The sequence below is a fragment of the Teleopsis dalmanni genome, chromosome 2 (assembly GCF_002237135.1).
Source record: "Teleopsis dalmanni isolate 2A chromosome 2, ASM223713v2, whole genome shotgun sequence".
Lineage (NCBI taxonomy): Eukaryota > Metazoa > Arthropoda > Insecta > Diptera > Diopsidae > Teleopsis > Teleopsis dalmanni.
Window position 1 is genome coordinate 84,779,591 of NC_051847.1, and position 18,700 is coordinate 84,798,290.

At 29.4% G+C, this 18,700-nt stretch overlaps 1 protein-coding gene across 2 annotated transcripts; it reads right to left on the minus strand.

Moving 5' to 3' along the window:
• Positions 1 to 202: 202 nt before the first annotated feature.
• Positions 203 to 17,766, minus strand: LOC119681276 (SPARC-related modular calcium-binding protein 2-like). Of its 2 annotated transcripts, XM_038094422.1 has the most exons (10): positions 17,526 to 17,766; positions 6,132 to 6,288; positions 5,312 to 5,823; positions 5,130 to 5,244; positions 2,756 to 3,076; positions 2,477 to 2,568; positions 2,140 to 2,414; positions 555 to 689; positions 354 to 496; positions 203 to 292 (listed from the first exon to the last, which is right to left on the minus strand). In XM_038094422.1, the coding sequence occupies exons 1-10, from the start codon at positions 17,613 to 17,615 to the stop codon at positions 222 to 224; spliced, it is 1,911 nt and encodes a 636-aa protein (XP_037950350.1). In that variant the 5' UTR covers positions 17,616 to 17,766; the 3' UTR covers positions 203 to 221. The 2 variants fall into 2 exon arrangements, with proteins under 2 accessions (XP_037950350.1, XP_037950351.1); XM_038094423.1 differs by lacking the exon at positions 2,756 to 3,076.
• Positions 17,767 to 18,700: the final 934 nt, after the last annotated feature.

An 18,700-nucleotide genomic window follows, 5' to 3' on the forward strand; every position in this document is an offset into this window, starting at 1 on the left:
ACTTTCACTGATTCCATACATATTTGCATGTAAAGTATTATGCGATGTATTTAATTAAAAAAATTTAACAATATTTAAAAATAATTTATGAATTTGTTTTATTTTTATTTTAAATTCGATTGATATCTCTACTGCTCTCTCTCCTCATCTATCCATTTCATTACAATAAATGTGTGTTAGTTCAAAATGGCACATTGCTCTATGTATTCAAATCGGTGTGTTCAATCTTTGAGATATTGCTCAAGGGGATTTGATCCGGTTAATTTTAAAGGTTTCGAAGTGCCAGACTCTCCTATGAAGTATGTATAATTACTTTTATTTATATAATGTATATTATATGTAACTTAGCATACCGTTTCGCTGTAACTGATTTTGAGGTGTTTTCACCTCAACACTTTGAGTCTGTAAGCAGTTCAACCACTCAGTTAGTGTAATTTTCTTATCGCCATTTGCATCACAGTACCGAGGCATTTTCTTTCCGCATTTCCGTAAAGTCCTGAAATTTCGTAAAACTTTAAGATTTTTTATTTTAAGTTTAAAATTTTTCAAATTACTTTGAGTTCATGACTAACTCCCGAAACGTCTTCCACTCTTTGCGTTCCCAAGCTTTATTCATATTTTTATCCAAAAGCAGAAAGCTTTGTGTTGCAATGCGTTCATCCTCAGAACTCCAATTTGTATTGTTTCCGCTAAAACATAAGAAAAATATATATTTATTGTAAGAGAACGTATATATTAAAGTAAATATATAATAATAATTTAAACATATCTTTAAACGACTGATTCGCGTCTTTTTGTAAAACGGAGTTTCGAGTAATGATCAATCAGAAAAATGAAGAGGTAGCACCTTGTAGAATAACTTTACTTCAGACATATCTAAAATAGTGCATTACTTGCTGTTAACAGGACAGATGACTTTTGTGAATTATAGATATTTAGATAAAATAGTGAACAATACACAAACTCTGACAGAATCCAGAAGATCCAAAAGATAATAACAATAATAGAGATTAAGAAAACTTGTCTGGCCCTACTCTCGATACAAATTGCAGATGAAAGCACTTATAAAAAGAAAAGTCGCAGATTGGACTTAAATCCTCAAAATTCTTCATTCATTTTTCAACAGAAATAAACATAATATTCAAAAAGATATTTAGTTATGCTATATGGTTGCGTGGCTTATCATACTAGAAGAAACCCTAAAAGATCTATGCTATATCAGTATAATAGATATACGTAAAGATTTCCAAAGTGATGCTGTTCAAAGATGTGTTGAAGACAACCGTAGGTCTTCTTTACAAAATAGAGAATCAAATTATTTCTATAACAGTACGAATAGTCACAGTAAAAAAGTTTAGGGACCACTTGTTATCAACTCGAATAAATCAATAAATATATATCGATGAAATAATTTTTGTATATGTGAACTATTAATTAAGAATATTTATATATATCTATATTTATAAAAAACTTCAAACAAGTGTATATTGTGCATATAAGTGATTATTGCGATAACCAGCTGAGATCTATTGAGGAGGTTCCAAGAACGATCGGATCCACGTCCCGGAGCCACTCGTCGCCAACGACGACCAAGTGCCATTCAACACCCCCCAAAGGGATTTCACAAACAGGTCCCAACGAGTTACAATACTAACATCCATTGACCAGATAATACGAAAAGAATTACGAATACGTATACATGGGTCAGCATGTGGATAGGTGATGGTAGTGTGAGAGGAAAGGCGATCGTTTAAGATTAAAAATGCATTGAGTCAAGGCGGAGAAACCTGATCACTTCAATAGGGCGGACTCAGAGATCGATTGGACTCAAGAAGGTGTGTGCAGTAAGTTTTGTATGAAATATCAAATTTGATATTTGATATTGATGCACTATTGTTAGTATGTTTGTATCAAATAAGACTAATAACTGAAAATATAAAATAATGTCTGTGTGTAAATGACATTCAATTGTGCTATTGAATGAATATTAAATATTAAAAGTGCTAGTAAGGAAGGATGATTTAATAAAGTATATAATGATGAGTAAGAAATCAATATTTTTAATAACATTTTAAAATAACAGCTCTGCGAAATCTACAATGTAATTTATATATTTTTAAGCTTAACAGTTATGCTTACCTTGTTTTTGGTTCATGTATGATTTGAGATTTGAGAAATTCTTTAAGATCTTTCAAAAACATAGTTTTTTTGGGCTCAGGGCATCCTTTCATAGGTCTCGACACTGTATATATTAAATCACATTGAGGACGCATGTGTTTTATAGAAGTACCAGGAATATTTTTCCCAGTATCTTCGTGTACACACCAACAATATGGCGTAGAGCGATAGCATTGAACACGTTGGTAACGGCCATCTGGTGTGCACTCAGGTACATAAAGTATAGTCCCTCCATTCTGTTTTAAGGAAACAAATTGGTTCTGTAATTCTCCAGTTAAATATTATATGTTAAACATACCCTCTGTTCTTCCAATGCAGCATCTTGATCAGCTAAGCAATCCGATTCTCTTTCGGGTTCCTTAAGAGGAGACTCGGGTTTCGGTCGCAGAACTAAAAATACATTTTTAAGTTAAATGTTTTTATCAGATACCCAGATGATAAGTATTGGTATGAGAAGAAATGAAATCCGATATCATGCAATTTAAATGTAATTTTTATTAAATTATATTAATGTAAGGTTAGATGGTATATTATGTCATATTAGGTTTTTGGCAATAGTAACAAACCAGTTACATACTTAAGATGGGTGGAAATTTTGTAGATGAACTCAATGTATTTTGAATGCTTAGATTATCATCATCAGGATCATAATCAACGTCATCATCATAATCATCAAAATTTTGGTTACTTTCATCATCCTCGCTACTATCCAAGGTGTCATGATGACCATTTGGACCATTGACACGGATGGTGTTTACACCATGGCCATTGTTGTTATTGTTGTTGTTTAAATGAATTTTATTGTTATAATTTGAATACGAAGTATGAAGAACGTTATTGTTGCTGTTATTATAGCTGCTGCTGGTTTTACTGGTATTGTGAGTGGTAACGAAATGACCTGCGCATATATTAAATTAACCAATATAAATAAATAATCTAGAAATGTTTATGAAATATTATTAAATGAAATTCTAAATTAATATTCTACTGAAAACATGAACAACCATGAGATTCATGAGTTAAAGAAAAAGTGAACTAAAATGCATGCATATTTTATATTAGAATGTAGGAGTATTACTGATAAATGTAGATAAAAATATTTTTATATCTAGTCATGCTCTGGAAGATGATGCCTTACAATAAAAAAATAAAATATTTTTTATTAATTCTTTCATAAGTAGACAGACATATAGTATAGTAACATGTGGTCGTTTGTTTCCATAATTTTGAAGTCTGTGGTGAGACATGCTTAAAGTAGAAGCTTCGATTAAAGTCTTTAAGTCATCATGCTTTTCATTCTTATAACATTTTTACTCAGTTAGTCAGTGCAACAAGCCTATTTTCAAATGAATGCATTATTTCCTTAATATATATACCTTAGCAGTGGCGTAACTATAGGGAAGCAACTGGAAGCAACGCTTTCGGGCCTCCGAATTTATGGGGCCCACCATAAATTTTTGTATTCATTGTATTTATTTTTAATAAATTCTCAAAAGTGGGACGAAACGTTTTTGGTTGGAATAACTTCATATTGCATTTTATAAAAGATACGTAAATTTTAAATTTAAATTACATAATATGTATGTACTTCAAATAAAATATTAAACCTATTTATAAAATAAAAAAGTTTTTCTAAGAAAAATATGTGTCTTAATCGAGAGACTTATATGGAAGCTATATCTAGATTTAAACCCATTTGAAAATAATTTTGTACATTGTCTTTTGCAAATATCAGTACTGTATACACCATATTCCATTTGAATACCTTTATTAAAAACGGAGCAACCTCATATCTGATTGTTAAGTTTATATCACAGCTACAAGAAATAGACGTCCAATTTCAATCAGGGTCGGCTCCCGAAAAGTATGTGTGTAAAGTTTCATTCGAAGAGTTCAAAAGCTGAGAGAGTAGTTTGAACTGAAAAAGTATATATATATTGTACTGATATATACTTAATGGTATTTCCGACGTTTCCTTTAATGGGTTACGAAAATCTTGACAAACCTTATATATCCTTTTCACATTTTTTCGGGTAAAGAGTATAAAAAGAGGGGCCCCTTAGTTAGAATTTGCTTACAGGCCTAAAAAATGTAGTTACGCCACTGTACCTTAGTATATATGCTTATATGTTCCGAAATGCTAAACACACTTGCCAAAAAAGTTATATCATCGCTGCTTGAAGGTTTGAAACCATTCTTTGACTTGGGACAAAGTAACTACTTATTTATTTAAAAAATAAACAGAGAAGGATTTACTGATACAATCCATAAGGGGTATTACAATTAAAATAGCTTATAGGGACTTTAAACTTAAGTCGACTTAAAGATGATTGCTTGCAATTAAATAAGAAGAACTTGAGAATCATTATAGGATATCTATCAGGGCACTATAGAGAGAATCACTTCACAAAATATAGAATTTTCTCTAATGGAACTTACGTTTGGACTAATAATTTAAGGTAGCTGTTATAAGTATTAGTATTATTATATTATATATATATGTTATATTATATTATCTCATATAAAAATTTTGTGTGAAAGGTATCTAAGCTTCGGCGAAGTCAAAGCTAACATCTTAACTTATTTATTTACAACTTCATATAGCATTAAAATTATAAAAACTGTTTTTTTTATAAATAATTTATCAGCAAAATGTGAAGGAGATGAATAGGTTAAAATAAATATAATGGCAAGTCATGCTACGGTTCAGATTAGCTTTAGAATGAGAGAAACTTTTATTAAATATAGTTTTCGATTAGCTAAATATAAGCAATTAATGATTTTGTTTTAATATGAAATTGCTTAAAGTGAACACGAACAATTTAATTGAAATTTTGTAATATATGATTCTGCAAAAAATGATAAGTTAATTTCATGCATTAGTTTTTTCCTAGAAATGTATATATCTTTCAAGCAACTGCATAATATAACTGAAAATTAACACTACTAACCATTGATGCCATCCTTTGTTATACAATTGTTCCACTCATTGCGTGAAAGACGTCCATCGTCATCTACATCACAGAATTTACCGAAGGCACGTCCACAACGTCTTGGTTTTACTGCCTTCAAAACAAGAAATTAGATTTGACTAAAACTAAAATGGCAATTATTTATTAAGTTATTAAGTTACCCGTCTGATTAATTTTTTCAATTCTCGAAATTCAATTTTATCCAAAATTTGATTTGAATTTCCATCCAAATTTGTAAATTTCCAACTCAATACTAATTTTTCTGCTGTACTCATTACAGTGCCCGTTGCTTTATCGCCCCCAGCACTCAACGCAGAAGTTAAATCACGTTGTTGTTGACCTGAACGTAGATATTCACTTTGAAAAACCCTGATTAGATTTGTATTAAACGCAGCTCGATCTTCTTGATTGCAATTGCGTCGCCCTCGACTGGGAGTAGGGTGACGTGAAGGCGATCTTCGTATATTAGGTTTATTAAACTCCCGACATCTAGGTCTTCCAGTGCGTACAGTCGTATTTTCAATTGGTTTACCTGTGATATCACTACACCAACAACCAGTGTCACCCAAACATTGAACAGGTGCATAGGTACCATCCGTCTTGCAACGCGGTATAAATTTCGTAGGATTTCGAGACTTATGCTTCAATGCATATTCACGCGCTTCTCTGCAAGCTAAAAATTTATATATTTAGTTATATTGTTATTAAAATGACTGATAATATATTAATTATAATATATTATATTATGATAATATATTATTATTATGACTAATAATTATAACTGTCCTTAGATATATATGTATTCTATATCGTTGGCTATATAATATTAGAACGATAAATTTATTTTATTAAATTTTATAATAATTTTATCGTTTATTGTTTTTATGAGTTACTCTTATAATTTAATTTGTTTTTTAACTAATAATTAGTATAAATGCGATAGGCATTTGCAGTTAACTGCATATACACTTTGGAATTTACCTTTACATGGTCCACGATATTTTAAGCTGACCTGATGTCCACTACATTGTACGCGTAATAAATGACATCGCGATGGATAGGTTTGATCATCCGTTCCACAAACTGGACGTCCTTTGCTTTCATCACATTCGCCACGTTTAGCTGCACATTCCGATATCTTAAGAAAAATAATTGTGTAAAATTATTTTTTAATCATGCAAATACTTCAACTACTACTAAATCTTAATATATATCTTAATATCTAATATCTTGTTTAGTTGTAGTGGTGAATCATTCCAAAATTGCATGGAATAAGTAATCAATTGATCTTTAAAATAATTTCTTATAAATTTAATAAAATGTAATACCAAATCTATTACTAGCTATATTTATTGTAAGAACCTTTGTCACATATAAGGCTATATTTAATATTTTCGTATGTGGGTTAAGAATGCTATTTGACTTTACGAATAATAAGAGTAGTAATAGTAGTTTTTGTCAAAAGTTCTATATTTTTAATAAAACAGTCCAAGTTTTAGTAACAATGTTTTTGTAGCCTTTAGTGTTCAAAATGCGATAGGATATTCTTAACAATCTTTGTCTAGAATAGGGTCATAAAATGTATGACCCCATTTAAACACTATAATTTGGCATATTTTACCATGACGTGCTATTTATAAATTTTAACAATATGTAATTGCTTTTAAACGTGTAGCTTATGGATAAAATATGGACGTGGCACTAATTCCACAAACATTTTGAGTACAATCTTTACTCATTAGTAGTTGTTAACTACTAACCTAGTATATGGGTAGATCTGGCATCTATTTTGTAGAACTATAATTCGAAATATCTCATTATAAGTCAAGATCAGCACAATATTATTAATTTGACAATAGAAAATATTGTGTGGGATATATTGTAAAATGGTATTTGTCGTTGCGGGTATATACACTTTGGGAGTCGCAATTACTTACTTCGTCGAAGCAGGGATTTCAGAGTTAATACTGCGTTAATGCCTATTATTGCTTCATATCCTATACTTTGTTTCTTTTTTGTTAATAACGAGATCAGCTTTTCAAACTGTATTGTTAATATTTGTAGTGTAATATAATTTCCGATATCATTTAAAAACAATCTAGCAATCGTTTGAGAGTAGAGAATTAGAAATTGTGAGAAGTCAGTTTAGTTTTTACATTGGGTACGGTGTGTTACAGTTTAGTTTGGAAAGGTACTAAATGATAGAATACTTAAATACTTAACTAGAATACTTAAATAGAATACTTAAATTAAATATAAAAATATTCCTGACAGTAAAGTAGCCTATTTTTTTATGTTTATAGGTTTACTGACTTCTGAAGTATACGTTCTGATGGCATTGCATCTGTAGGGTTTTGTTTTTGAATTATATACATTTTATTACATATTTAATTTAATTAAATTTATTTAATTTATTTATAATTTAATTTATTTTAAATTAACTTTGATTATTTGACTGTTTTTCTAATTATTATTTGATTTTAAATTTAACAATTGTTGTTTTCTCTTAACAATTGTAGGTCATAGCAACCTTATATATATATTATTGTATTACGGATTTCACATGAAGTGAATCAAAGCGGTTAGTAAATCTTGTACATGGGTCATCGAAAATATGTAGAACTTTTTATGTAAATATTTACGTCAATTTGTTTACGTGCTAATATTAATAGCGAAAGGCAAGTATGAATCTTATATACGCAATCTTAAATAATAAGAGAATAAAAATATCTAAAAATTAATAAAAAAAAAACGAAAAAAAAAAAATAATAATAACAACAATAGAACAATAAACAATATATCAGTAACAAGCAAATCTAAGAAAAAAATCCAAAACCAGTTGAAGCCACATACCAACACCTCAAATAACTCAAATAAAAATTGTCCCGTATAATCGGTCACATTTGCTTAGAAACCAGAAACTGACAATGGAATTCTTTTACTATGGCAGACCCACAATTTATCTGAGATGTTAGCATTGAATATTGATAGAAAAAAAGTTTCACAAGGATATAATATGTAGTAAATAAGCAATTCCAAAGTCATCTGCAAAAATATTGTGTTAGCTTGTAAAAAGAGCACTGATTCATTATAGATGAGTTGAAGATGTACGAGTAACAGATGATTCCGTAATTTGGTAAATTTTTTTTTCTCTAATTCCAAATGGTTTTTCCATAAAATCGATATTAATAAATTTTTGTTTATTTGAACTTTTTAAATTTATAAGTAGCAATTGGCAGGCAGCAAATGTTTATATGAATTTTTTAATTCTTTCAAAAAATAATTTATAATTTTTACTTGAGGCAGAGAACGTAAATATTTTCGTTACTGTTTAATTATATTCTAATGGATTAAAGTCTAATTAGTATAAATTATTGTATAATCTTGCCACAGATACGTATTATATATCTAATAATATATTCTCTTAAACATAATAACTTTTATAATTAAGTTTAAAACAATAGTAATTATTCAAATTAAATTTTTGACTTATCTAGCATATCACTTTCATTACAGATATTATGGAATAATGTTTTTTTGTATAATTTATTTTCGGTTTTTTTAAATTAAATGTTTATTTAATATTTTTTTATAATATATTCTATATGTCGATTCATCATCAGTATAAGCACTAATTAATAAACAAAGTAGGTAACGTTAGGTTATACCGACGATCCACTTAGGCCCACTGTGATACCGTATAATTATAAACCTAAGGATTAGAACCACTTTAAACCTTTGGCAAAACTTATAATGCTATTTAAAGGGAAGTCTTACAAATCGCCAAGATCCTCAAAAAAGAAACCGACGATAAGAAAGCGGTGCCTCGCATGTACCGGACAAAAGCAAAGCAGGTGGAAGACACTTTCATCGTTCTCACCACAACTGCGGCAAGTATGGTTGAAAAGGAGATTTAGGCTCCTAGCATGCTTACCTAAAATACAATGACCTGTAAGTAAATCTACTACAAGACTGATGTCTCTACTGCGCATCTCAATTAGAGAGTTTGATTTACTTTTAATGGAGCATGGCCAAATTAAATAAGGATGCCTACATATCGTGGAGTCTTCCCATCGCTTATTAAAAAGTTCGGCACAGGAAGAACTTAGTGCCGATTTGAATGATGTCAACGATATGCTCATATTGTTTAAGTGTTTCGAGTGGTTTCCTCTAGCACCCCATCTAGCTACTCGTCTGCATTGCAATTGGGAAAAATATCAATATGATAAAAGAAATTCCTTGCATATAATATTGTATGGTATATGACTTATGACTTATAAAATAATTAATCTTATTTTTCCTTAGAAAAATGTTCAAGATCAGATTTTAACTTTTTTGTATGACACAATAAGTTTACAAAACATAAATAATAAAAATAACACATTAACAAAATCTTTTTAAAATTGATTTCAATATAATATTTCGCAAATAATACTATAAAGAATTTTAAACTATTTGTATAAAATAATTATTAATTTATATGTGGGTGTACATAAATACGTAATTACAAAAATTTGTTGAATCGAAGAAGTAAAACATTTGTGAATCTTTTTCTTACACTTACTAATACTATATGCAAATATTTATATATACTCGTATTATTGTATATACTGGATCATAAGAAATCATAAGAAAACCATTTTATTTCTTTAATTTTAAACGTTCTGCATCTCATATAAAACCCATCTCTAACGATATCTGCGACCTAGTGTTGATGAAGACAGATGCACAAATTTATAAAATACTGGGGAATCTGTATGAAGAGGTTCGCTACTTGCACGCTTAAAATTATATAAGAGAAATGTTAATAGATTAGTTCAATTAGAATTTTTTATAAGCAACCTAAAGAATATTAAGCAGTCAGCAGACACTTTTAATTAAATTTAATTCTTCTTCGTACAAAGTCTCACATTCCAACCAAACAATTATAAGCTCAAATTTTATGTACAAATTAAGAGCAAAATAGAGTCCGTACTGTTCACAGTAAAAGATTATTTAAGTGAACTCAAAATGTTTGTGCTTAAACACAAAACGGATTATTCTCAATATTAATAGAATACTCTACAGTACGACTTAAGTAATACCTAATACCATGAGACATGAGATATTAAGGTATTGAGAATGTGTATCTCCTAAAAACATAGTTACTACTAAATAGTAGATAAAAATTTATTATATTATTATATCAATATATTATTACTCTGAATTATTAAGATAAGATTTCGTTATTAATATTTTTATGCATCTCAGTTGTAACTTACGAACTCAATCTACCTAAGGATAGAATAGAGTGGAAGTAGCAGTCGCCTTGCGACTCACTTTGACCAAAAAATTTAGACCTATTGTTTTATCCACAGGATAAGGATAGGATAGGCTGCAAATAGCAGTCGTCTTGCGAAAAACTTACTCACTTAGACCAAAAAATTTAGACCTATTGTATTATCCACAGTTTATATATGGGCGCATTAATTGTACCAGAAACATCCATTAATGGACCGGAAAACCGCTTTTTCGCTTTAATCAAACAGACAATGTCTTTAATACCAATGCTAGTGATATTCGACAGATATTGTACTTTAGGGAGACATAAACGTAAATCTCTCAATTTACATTATCAGACTTGAAACGAAACCCACAAAATTAGTTAGACAAGAACATTAATTAATTGAAAGTAAAAATTATCAGGGAATTGTAAACGAAACTCAATTTGGTTTAAATATTTATTTTGTCTCTTAATTAATTTATCTCTATTTACTTTTGAAAATATTTTTCTTTAGACGATTTTGATATGACCCTCTTAACACGATTTGAAATATTCATTTTGTGTGAAGAAGGCTATACACAATTCGTAATCCACTTCTTCTAAAATTATAGAATATTATAGCTACAAGATATTTTATTAAAAAGATGAAATACAATAATGATTTATCTCAGAATGAATATCGAATTTGTAGATCACCATGCAATACCTATTTACGGTTTACTACGATCCTAAACTAAATAAACTTATTTCCAGGCAGTACTAAGAATCAATGTATTGTAGGTCTTCAATTTTAAATTTTGAATACTTTTGAACAGAGGATTTACCTTTTTCTTTAGTTTTTATGATTGAAATCATATAAAAAACATTACGCACCTTCAGTAGGATCATCGCCAAGCTAGTATGTCAGCCTTGAATATCACTATCTATTAACTAATCCACTTCAACTTTTCAGAATTTTCTATACAGTATTTTTTAGAGCATAGCAGATGCTGTAATTCTAAATATATAATATATATATGTTTGGTTGATACTGTTTAAATGAGAATATATTTAAATACTTTCTCTGCAGTTTGCGTATCTTTCAATCCCTCAGTAATAATTTTATCAGACACCATTAAAAGTTCTAGGTTTGTAAATATGAGTATGAGTACATATTTTTTTGATTTCTAGAATTAAGATTATGTGTATAATATTTATTGATATTACTTCTAAGCAAAATTTAATAATATAGATATGTATATAAATATATGTATGCAGGTATACAAAAGTTGGTGTAGATTTTGGAAACACTGTATGCATATCAATTGCATACATCTATGTTAATATGAAGAAGGAGTACAACCTTATTTGATTTAAAAAATCGTGATAGAATTTTAGGAATTTATTAATAAAAATTAATTTAAACTATTTTTTTTAAAATAACTAAAGTTTTTAATAATAAAAACGATTTTGGAGTAAATATAAATTATTTTAATTTGATTAAATATTTTAGCGAAGATCTAATGATCCACACTCATGTTTACAATTGCTTGTGGTACTACATATATGTAATACCATTCAGTTAAAGCTTTCATAGATTGAATATTTTCAATTTCCATATTATAGCATAATTAGAGAATTATTTTTCAAAACTTTGATATCCTTTAAAGCACGAAAAAAACTTATTCATCCTATAGATACGGTTTTAAAAAATTTTAAAAATATACTTAACACGTTTCTTAAGACATACTAATAACCTATATACCTATATAATATATAACCTATATAGATATCCGAAAATGGTAAAAATTATTGTGCAGATTATTTGCCTTCCTCTGAACCATAAATCAGAAAATATGGATTAAGTACGGATAGAACGAAGTTCTTTAGAATAATCAAATAATAGCATATGTTGTTAATACCTTCCTTAGTATTGAAGAAAAATGTACAGCAATTGAAAAGAAAAAACTACTTAAATACTATATCTACGATATATGTGGAGAAATACATATAATTCTAATTCTTTTTTTATAATTTTAATCATGATTTTGAATATTAATATTGGGAAAAAAATTTTCTAGAATGAATATTAGTTGCTCCAAATAAAATATGATATAGGCGTGAAAATAAATGTTACTACGAACTTGAAAAAAAAATTTGAATTATTATTAAGGCAGATATGCATTATTCTATCAAACAAATCGTGGTAAGATAATGCGATGGAAGCTAAACTGGATAGTCACATAAGAGAAACGAGTAGCTTTAAATAATAAAATATTAATGTACATATGATAAATAAGCGCATCAAGATACCACTTGACCTCAATGATATCTCAATACTCCGCTTTTGAAAAAGATTTAGTCAAATTCCTAAAAAAATAGTAATTTTGTTAATAACATTTGGAAAAGATACGACTAGAAACTAGAAATCAACTAGAAATACCCTTAAATTATCATAATTTGATTATCACATTTAATTGTTAGTATCATTATATACTCCCGCATGGGAAGGGCGGATCTACCCAACTGCATTTATGGCGTCGGAGTCTGTGACCAACAGAGCACACCTTCTATTATTGAAATCGATGCTTCACATTTAGAGAAGAGATAATACCACAGATTGGACCAATAAATCCCGAAAATATAGTGAAAAAAATAATAGGGAACCCAGAGAATTGTCGAACGATGAAGTCATATGTGATTCAAGTCATCAAATTAAAGAAATTAATATCCTCCTCGAAGTAATGCGAAAACAGCTCCGAGGAGTAATAAGTCTCTCCTCAGAGGGGGTGTTTTAGTCCATATATTACATATTATTCATTAATCTAATATTAATAATTAATATTTGGGAGTCGGACACACTATTCTGACGACGGTCGGTTTGGCAGTGCATAAAGTCTTCCATCTTCTCACCACAAAAAAATCATTATATTCTCTACTCTGGATAAATTAGAGTAGATATTCTCCTTTTTTGCAATAAGTATTGATTGTAATTCTCATTCTAAGGATATTTTGGCATGAGAGGTAATGCTCCGAGCTGACAGCTGTTAGGTCTGAAGGGCGCCTTTATAAATGATTTGGTAAAAGATAAACAACTTGAAAAAAATGTAAACTCTCAAAGGTATGAAGTACAGCAACCAATGTATATTATAATTGGTTTTAATTGAATAGGGAACATTCAGCATGTTTATTAAAATCCTTAATATCCCTGGGTAAAGAATTTTTAATATTAGATCGGGACAAAAATTTTCAGCACAGTATTCAGTATGTTACAACGAGCATTAATTCAATAGAAGACACTAAGCAATTTCATTGAAATGCATAATATCCCTAGGTGAAGAGTTTTTAATATTAGCTGGAGACAAAAGTATTAAGTGTAGTATGCTCGTCCTAGCCGAAAGCATTAGAACTGCAATTATAGCAGTTCTTTTGTGTTACAACTAACTTTAATTGAATAAAAGACATTCAGCATGTTAATTGAAATCCAAATTATTTCTGGATGAAGAGTTTTTAATATTAGATGGGAACAAAAGTTTTCAGTTCAGTATTCTATTCCTAGCCCAAAATATTGCGTTCATAGCAATTCCTTTATGTTACAACCGACTTTAGTTGAATAAAAGACATTTCAGTATTTTAATTGATATCCGAAAAATACGTGGGTGAAGAGATTTTCAAATTCAAGTGGAACAAAATATCTTACTTCAGTATTGTCTTCCTGGCTCAAAGCAAAACCAGATACTCAGAGATAATATTACTAGAAGTTTCAATACCACCTGAACAGACGCGGTATTCTGTCAAGGTTAGAAGATACCGTCAGTTAAACTGGCAATCTCAGCTTTGCCCAATTGGGAAAGCACGTTTCTTTAAAGTAATAAGTACGGGCCAGCTTTATAGCCTAGTGATTAGTTGAAGTTATAAAGCTACGCGTAAGCTTTATAAAATCTGAAAGCTACGCATCAGATTGAGGCAGATGCCAAAAATTGGTTGAAGAAGCACTGATCCACCCAGGACTGTTATGCTAAGAAAGACGAAGAAGAAGATAAGCTGATGTGTCGCTCAAGTAACTAATAAAGATATTATTAATTTAATTTTTAAAATATATATAATGTACATACCATATTATAGAGCGAATGTTATACCAATAAAGCAAGTTTTGTATGTGTTTACCTTTAATGTTAGGATATCACTTAAACGCATTAAGCCAAATATAAAGAAATTGTTAAAGTGAACTAAAACCGAAGGAAAAATTTCAGTTGAAGATAATCTGTTCCCATACATTATACATACATACTGGTATACTCGTATGCCATATATCAATTTATAATTTTTTTCGGCAAAACAGCAGGACACTTTGAAGTGAAACATAAAATCGCTATACTTAAAACGACACTTTTAATATGCAAAATTATATTGCACATCTGTATGTGTAGCAGATCTGATCGAGCTTTGTAAAGATTAAATGACCGATGGTTCCCTAGCTCGCGGCCAATTCGTTTCTCTTAAGACCATGAACTTCGAAATCACGTATAGTGATTGCGCGGCTGTGCAACTGTGCACAGGTGTGCGTGTAGCGTGTAATTGTTTGTGTAATTCTTTCCGAACATAAAATAAAATTATTAAAGAAAAACCGAAGTAGACATGAGAAAAAAGTCTAAATAGAAAAAAAAATGTGTATCGCTTCTGCCTTCAGGTGTTCCTTTATGCTAGTCGGAGTCCAGTTTCGACAATTTGCTGTTGTGTGCACATGAATGCTTTGAATACCTGGAACATTAAGTGTTTTCTTGAGATTTTACACCTTTTCTTGAATTTATGTGCAATTTTAAGGTTTTCTACCGCTTTTTTTTATTTGTAATATTTTATGTTATATGTACTCAAATCGTTCGCACTTTTTATAAACTGGTTTATGGGAAAATACTCATACTCTTTTTTCGTTACCCCAATTTTTAAATGGCAACAATTCACTAAATGACGTATGTTTTCATAGTTCTTTATATTCTTTAACTTTATTTTTAGTCTATTTAATTCGTTTGAAATTAAGACTATGTGTAACGTTATTGTTATATTATTATTAACATTGTTACTGTTATTTTTTCAAAAAAAGTACTCGCTCTACCCGTGTTTAAATTTTAGAAATCAAGTATAATCACTAACAGTAATAAGACTATAAGCTCATTTACTAAATTAATTCATTTAGACTAACAACACGGGACATTATTTGAGCTGAAGTGGGTTTTGGGCGCAAGGCCGCCACTCCAACCTAACCTAACCTAACCTAACCTAACCTAACCTAACCTAACCTAACCTAACCTAACCTAACCTAACCTAACCTAACCTAACCTAACCTAACCTAACCTAACCTAACCTAACCTAACCTAACCAACTAACCTAACCTAACCTAACCTAACCTAACCTAACCTAACCTAATCTAACCTAACCTAACCTAACCTAACCTAACCTAACCTAACCTAACCTAACCTAACCTAACCTAACCTAACCTAACCTAACCTAACCTAACCTAACCTAACCTAACCAAACCAAACCAAACCAAACCTAACCTAACCTAACCTAACCTAACCTAACCTAACCTAACCTAACCTAACCTAACCTAATCTAGCTTCAGACTAACACACTACAGGTATAAATTAGCTTCAGATTAACACACTATAAGTAAATTAGCTTTAGATTATTGGATTCTCGTAGTGTTTCCAAAGCTAAAATTAAATCACACTATAAGACATCTAAGTTTGTTAAGTGATATTAGTTATATCTACATTTTTATGGATAATCAAGCTGTCATCAAATTAACTTCAGATTATGGGATTTTTTTAGTGCTTTAGCTAAAGCACACTATATGACAGATAAGCTTGTTAAGTGATATCAGCTATATCTACGTTTTCACGGATAGTCAAGGTGTCATCACATCACTCGTAACTATTTGGAAGACATTAAGCGTAGTATGTTGTGGCGCTTATATGTATCTCAATTAAATAAGTGAATTTTCATCTTTTTTGAATTGCGATTCACACTAATCTCCTGGCATATTTCAGAGTTGATAAATTAGCCATGCACGGCACTATTCTATCGGACAGACAATAATACCAAAGACGAGAATTTCATAATATGCTTATTTAAATACCTTATTAGACAAAATTTACAAAACTACAGATGAACTGTTGGTTGGAGAAATTCTACGACGAAAACTATCCCATAAAGGTATAAACACTCTATATGGTAACAGGGATTAGTGTCAATCTGGTTAAGTTCGTCTTTACAGGTGATGGTTTGATATGTATGTATGCGAATAAGTAAACTATCTCTTATAATAATGTCTGTAGTAGCTATCAAGATAAAGACATGAAAAAAGCTATTAACATTTTATTGCTTTCTTCAGGTTCTCCTTGACAAGTAGTTAACTTTTTAGTAGGTTTTTACTTTAAAGAATAGGTGAAGTAAAAATAATTATAATACAGTCGATGCGGTAAATTCCATAGTGATATTATAGCGAGCTTCAAACTTATGGCGATACCCTTCTATTGAAGAGTACTTAAAGAAAATAATAATAATAATAATAGTGGCCAGGATATTTAGTAAAAGATCATATAACTGAAAAACTTGATTTTATAAACTGGAAAGATATTTTTTTTCCGGGCTAATGGGATAGAGACGCATGCATGAAATGTCATGCTACATTTGTAAAATCATCACTTCTTTTGAATAATATTTCTATAAATATTTTTGGTTTTAATATGCAAATATTTAAAATCAGAAAATATTAAAATGTACATATTTTATAGTATATCTACTTGCTAATGAACTATTGGCCATTTTACTGTAACTATTTGACAACTTCATTTTGATTATAATAAAAACCGATCTCTCAGAAAGTTTCATTGGAGCATAATTCACTAATTGCTAATAAATGTAAGTGACCAAATTTCTTTTGTCATTTCCTAATACTAAAATATCATCGTTATCGTATTATGTATGGAGCCTGTAGGATCTCCTCAACGTGTCCTATTATGGCTATTATTCGAAGAGCTGAATATTCAGATAGGGAAAGTTTTTATTTATATTGTAATATAAAATAATTAATTAAATAAATTTTAAAGTTTAAGTAATTTTAAATTACTTACCGTAGGTTCATGCTGTTCCATTGGTTGGGCCTTAGCGCTGAGTCCCACTTGTGCAAATATTGACAAAATTAAGACACTTCTTAAGATCATTTTGTATGAGTTTTGATAGCTAATTGAGCTTAATTAAATCACAGATATTGACGTTTTTATTAAGTTGATAAAGATTATTATTACAATCATGAATAAATCTTCATAGTTGTGATCGATAATATGGATTTGTGCGACATATATTTAATAAAAGTTGCCTAAAAAATTAAGATATACGTTATGATAAATGATTGTCTTAATAAATATAAAATTGTTTGTAAAATATTTAAAAATTACTATGATTAATCTTTTTCTTTAAGCTTATATTATTATAGATGTTTGTAAAAAAACCAAGAATATATATGTATATGCTTGAATACTGTAGAATAAGTAAAAGCATACATATACCCTCACTCTTGAATAAATTAAGCACCATTATTAACATTATATATAGGGGGAACAGAGAACTATTATATAGACTTACGATTGATTTTTCTTTTGTGAAAGAGAAATAATGATTTTCAAATTTCATAAGTTTATATATTTATAAAATATTTATTAAGATTTTATTCGAGAAAACCCAAGAAAGGTTTTCATTTATCAAATGCTACCCAATATTTTAAAACACATTTGAATAAGTCTTTTTAGCCTTATTTCCTTTTGTACAGAAATACCTAGCAACATAATTGGATTCGTCGATTAATAATATTAATACATACTTTATAAATATACAATAAGCCAAGCAATATAAAAATTATAAGGAATATATTAATAGATGAACTATCTGTAGTTGACTCGAAGTTTTCTATCCCGATAATTAAAGCTGAGTTAGAATTGTGAAGAACTATTTATCTTAGGAGCGCCCTCTTCATTTAAGTTCACTATAGTTTCAATAGTAGCAATTACCGGTGAGGGAAGTTGAATTTCATTATAATATGAAGAGAAATTTTTATTTCATTTAAATTAAATCTATTTTTAGAGGATGCCTATAAGCCACCTATATATTTTCTATCATCAGTTCTGCAACCACAGTAGCCAATATTAAACTTCAAATTAATATCTACAGAATTAAACCCAGGTCTTGGTTAAAAAATTCAAAGACATTCAATGTTTTCAAAGACATTTTTACTGGCTATAATGTAGCAGCA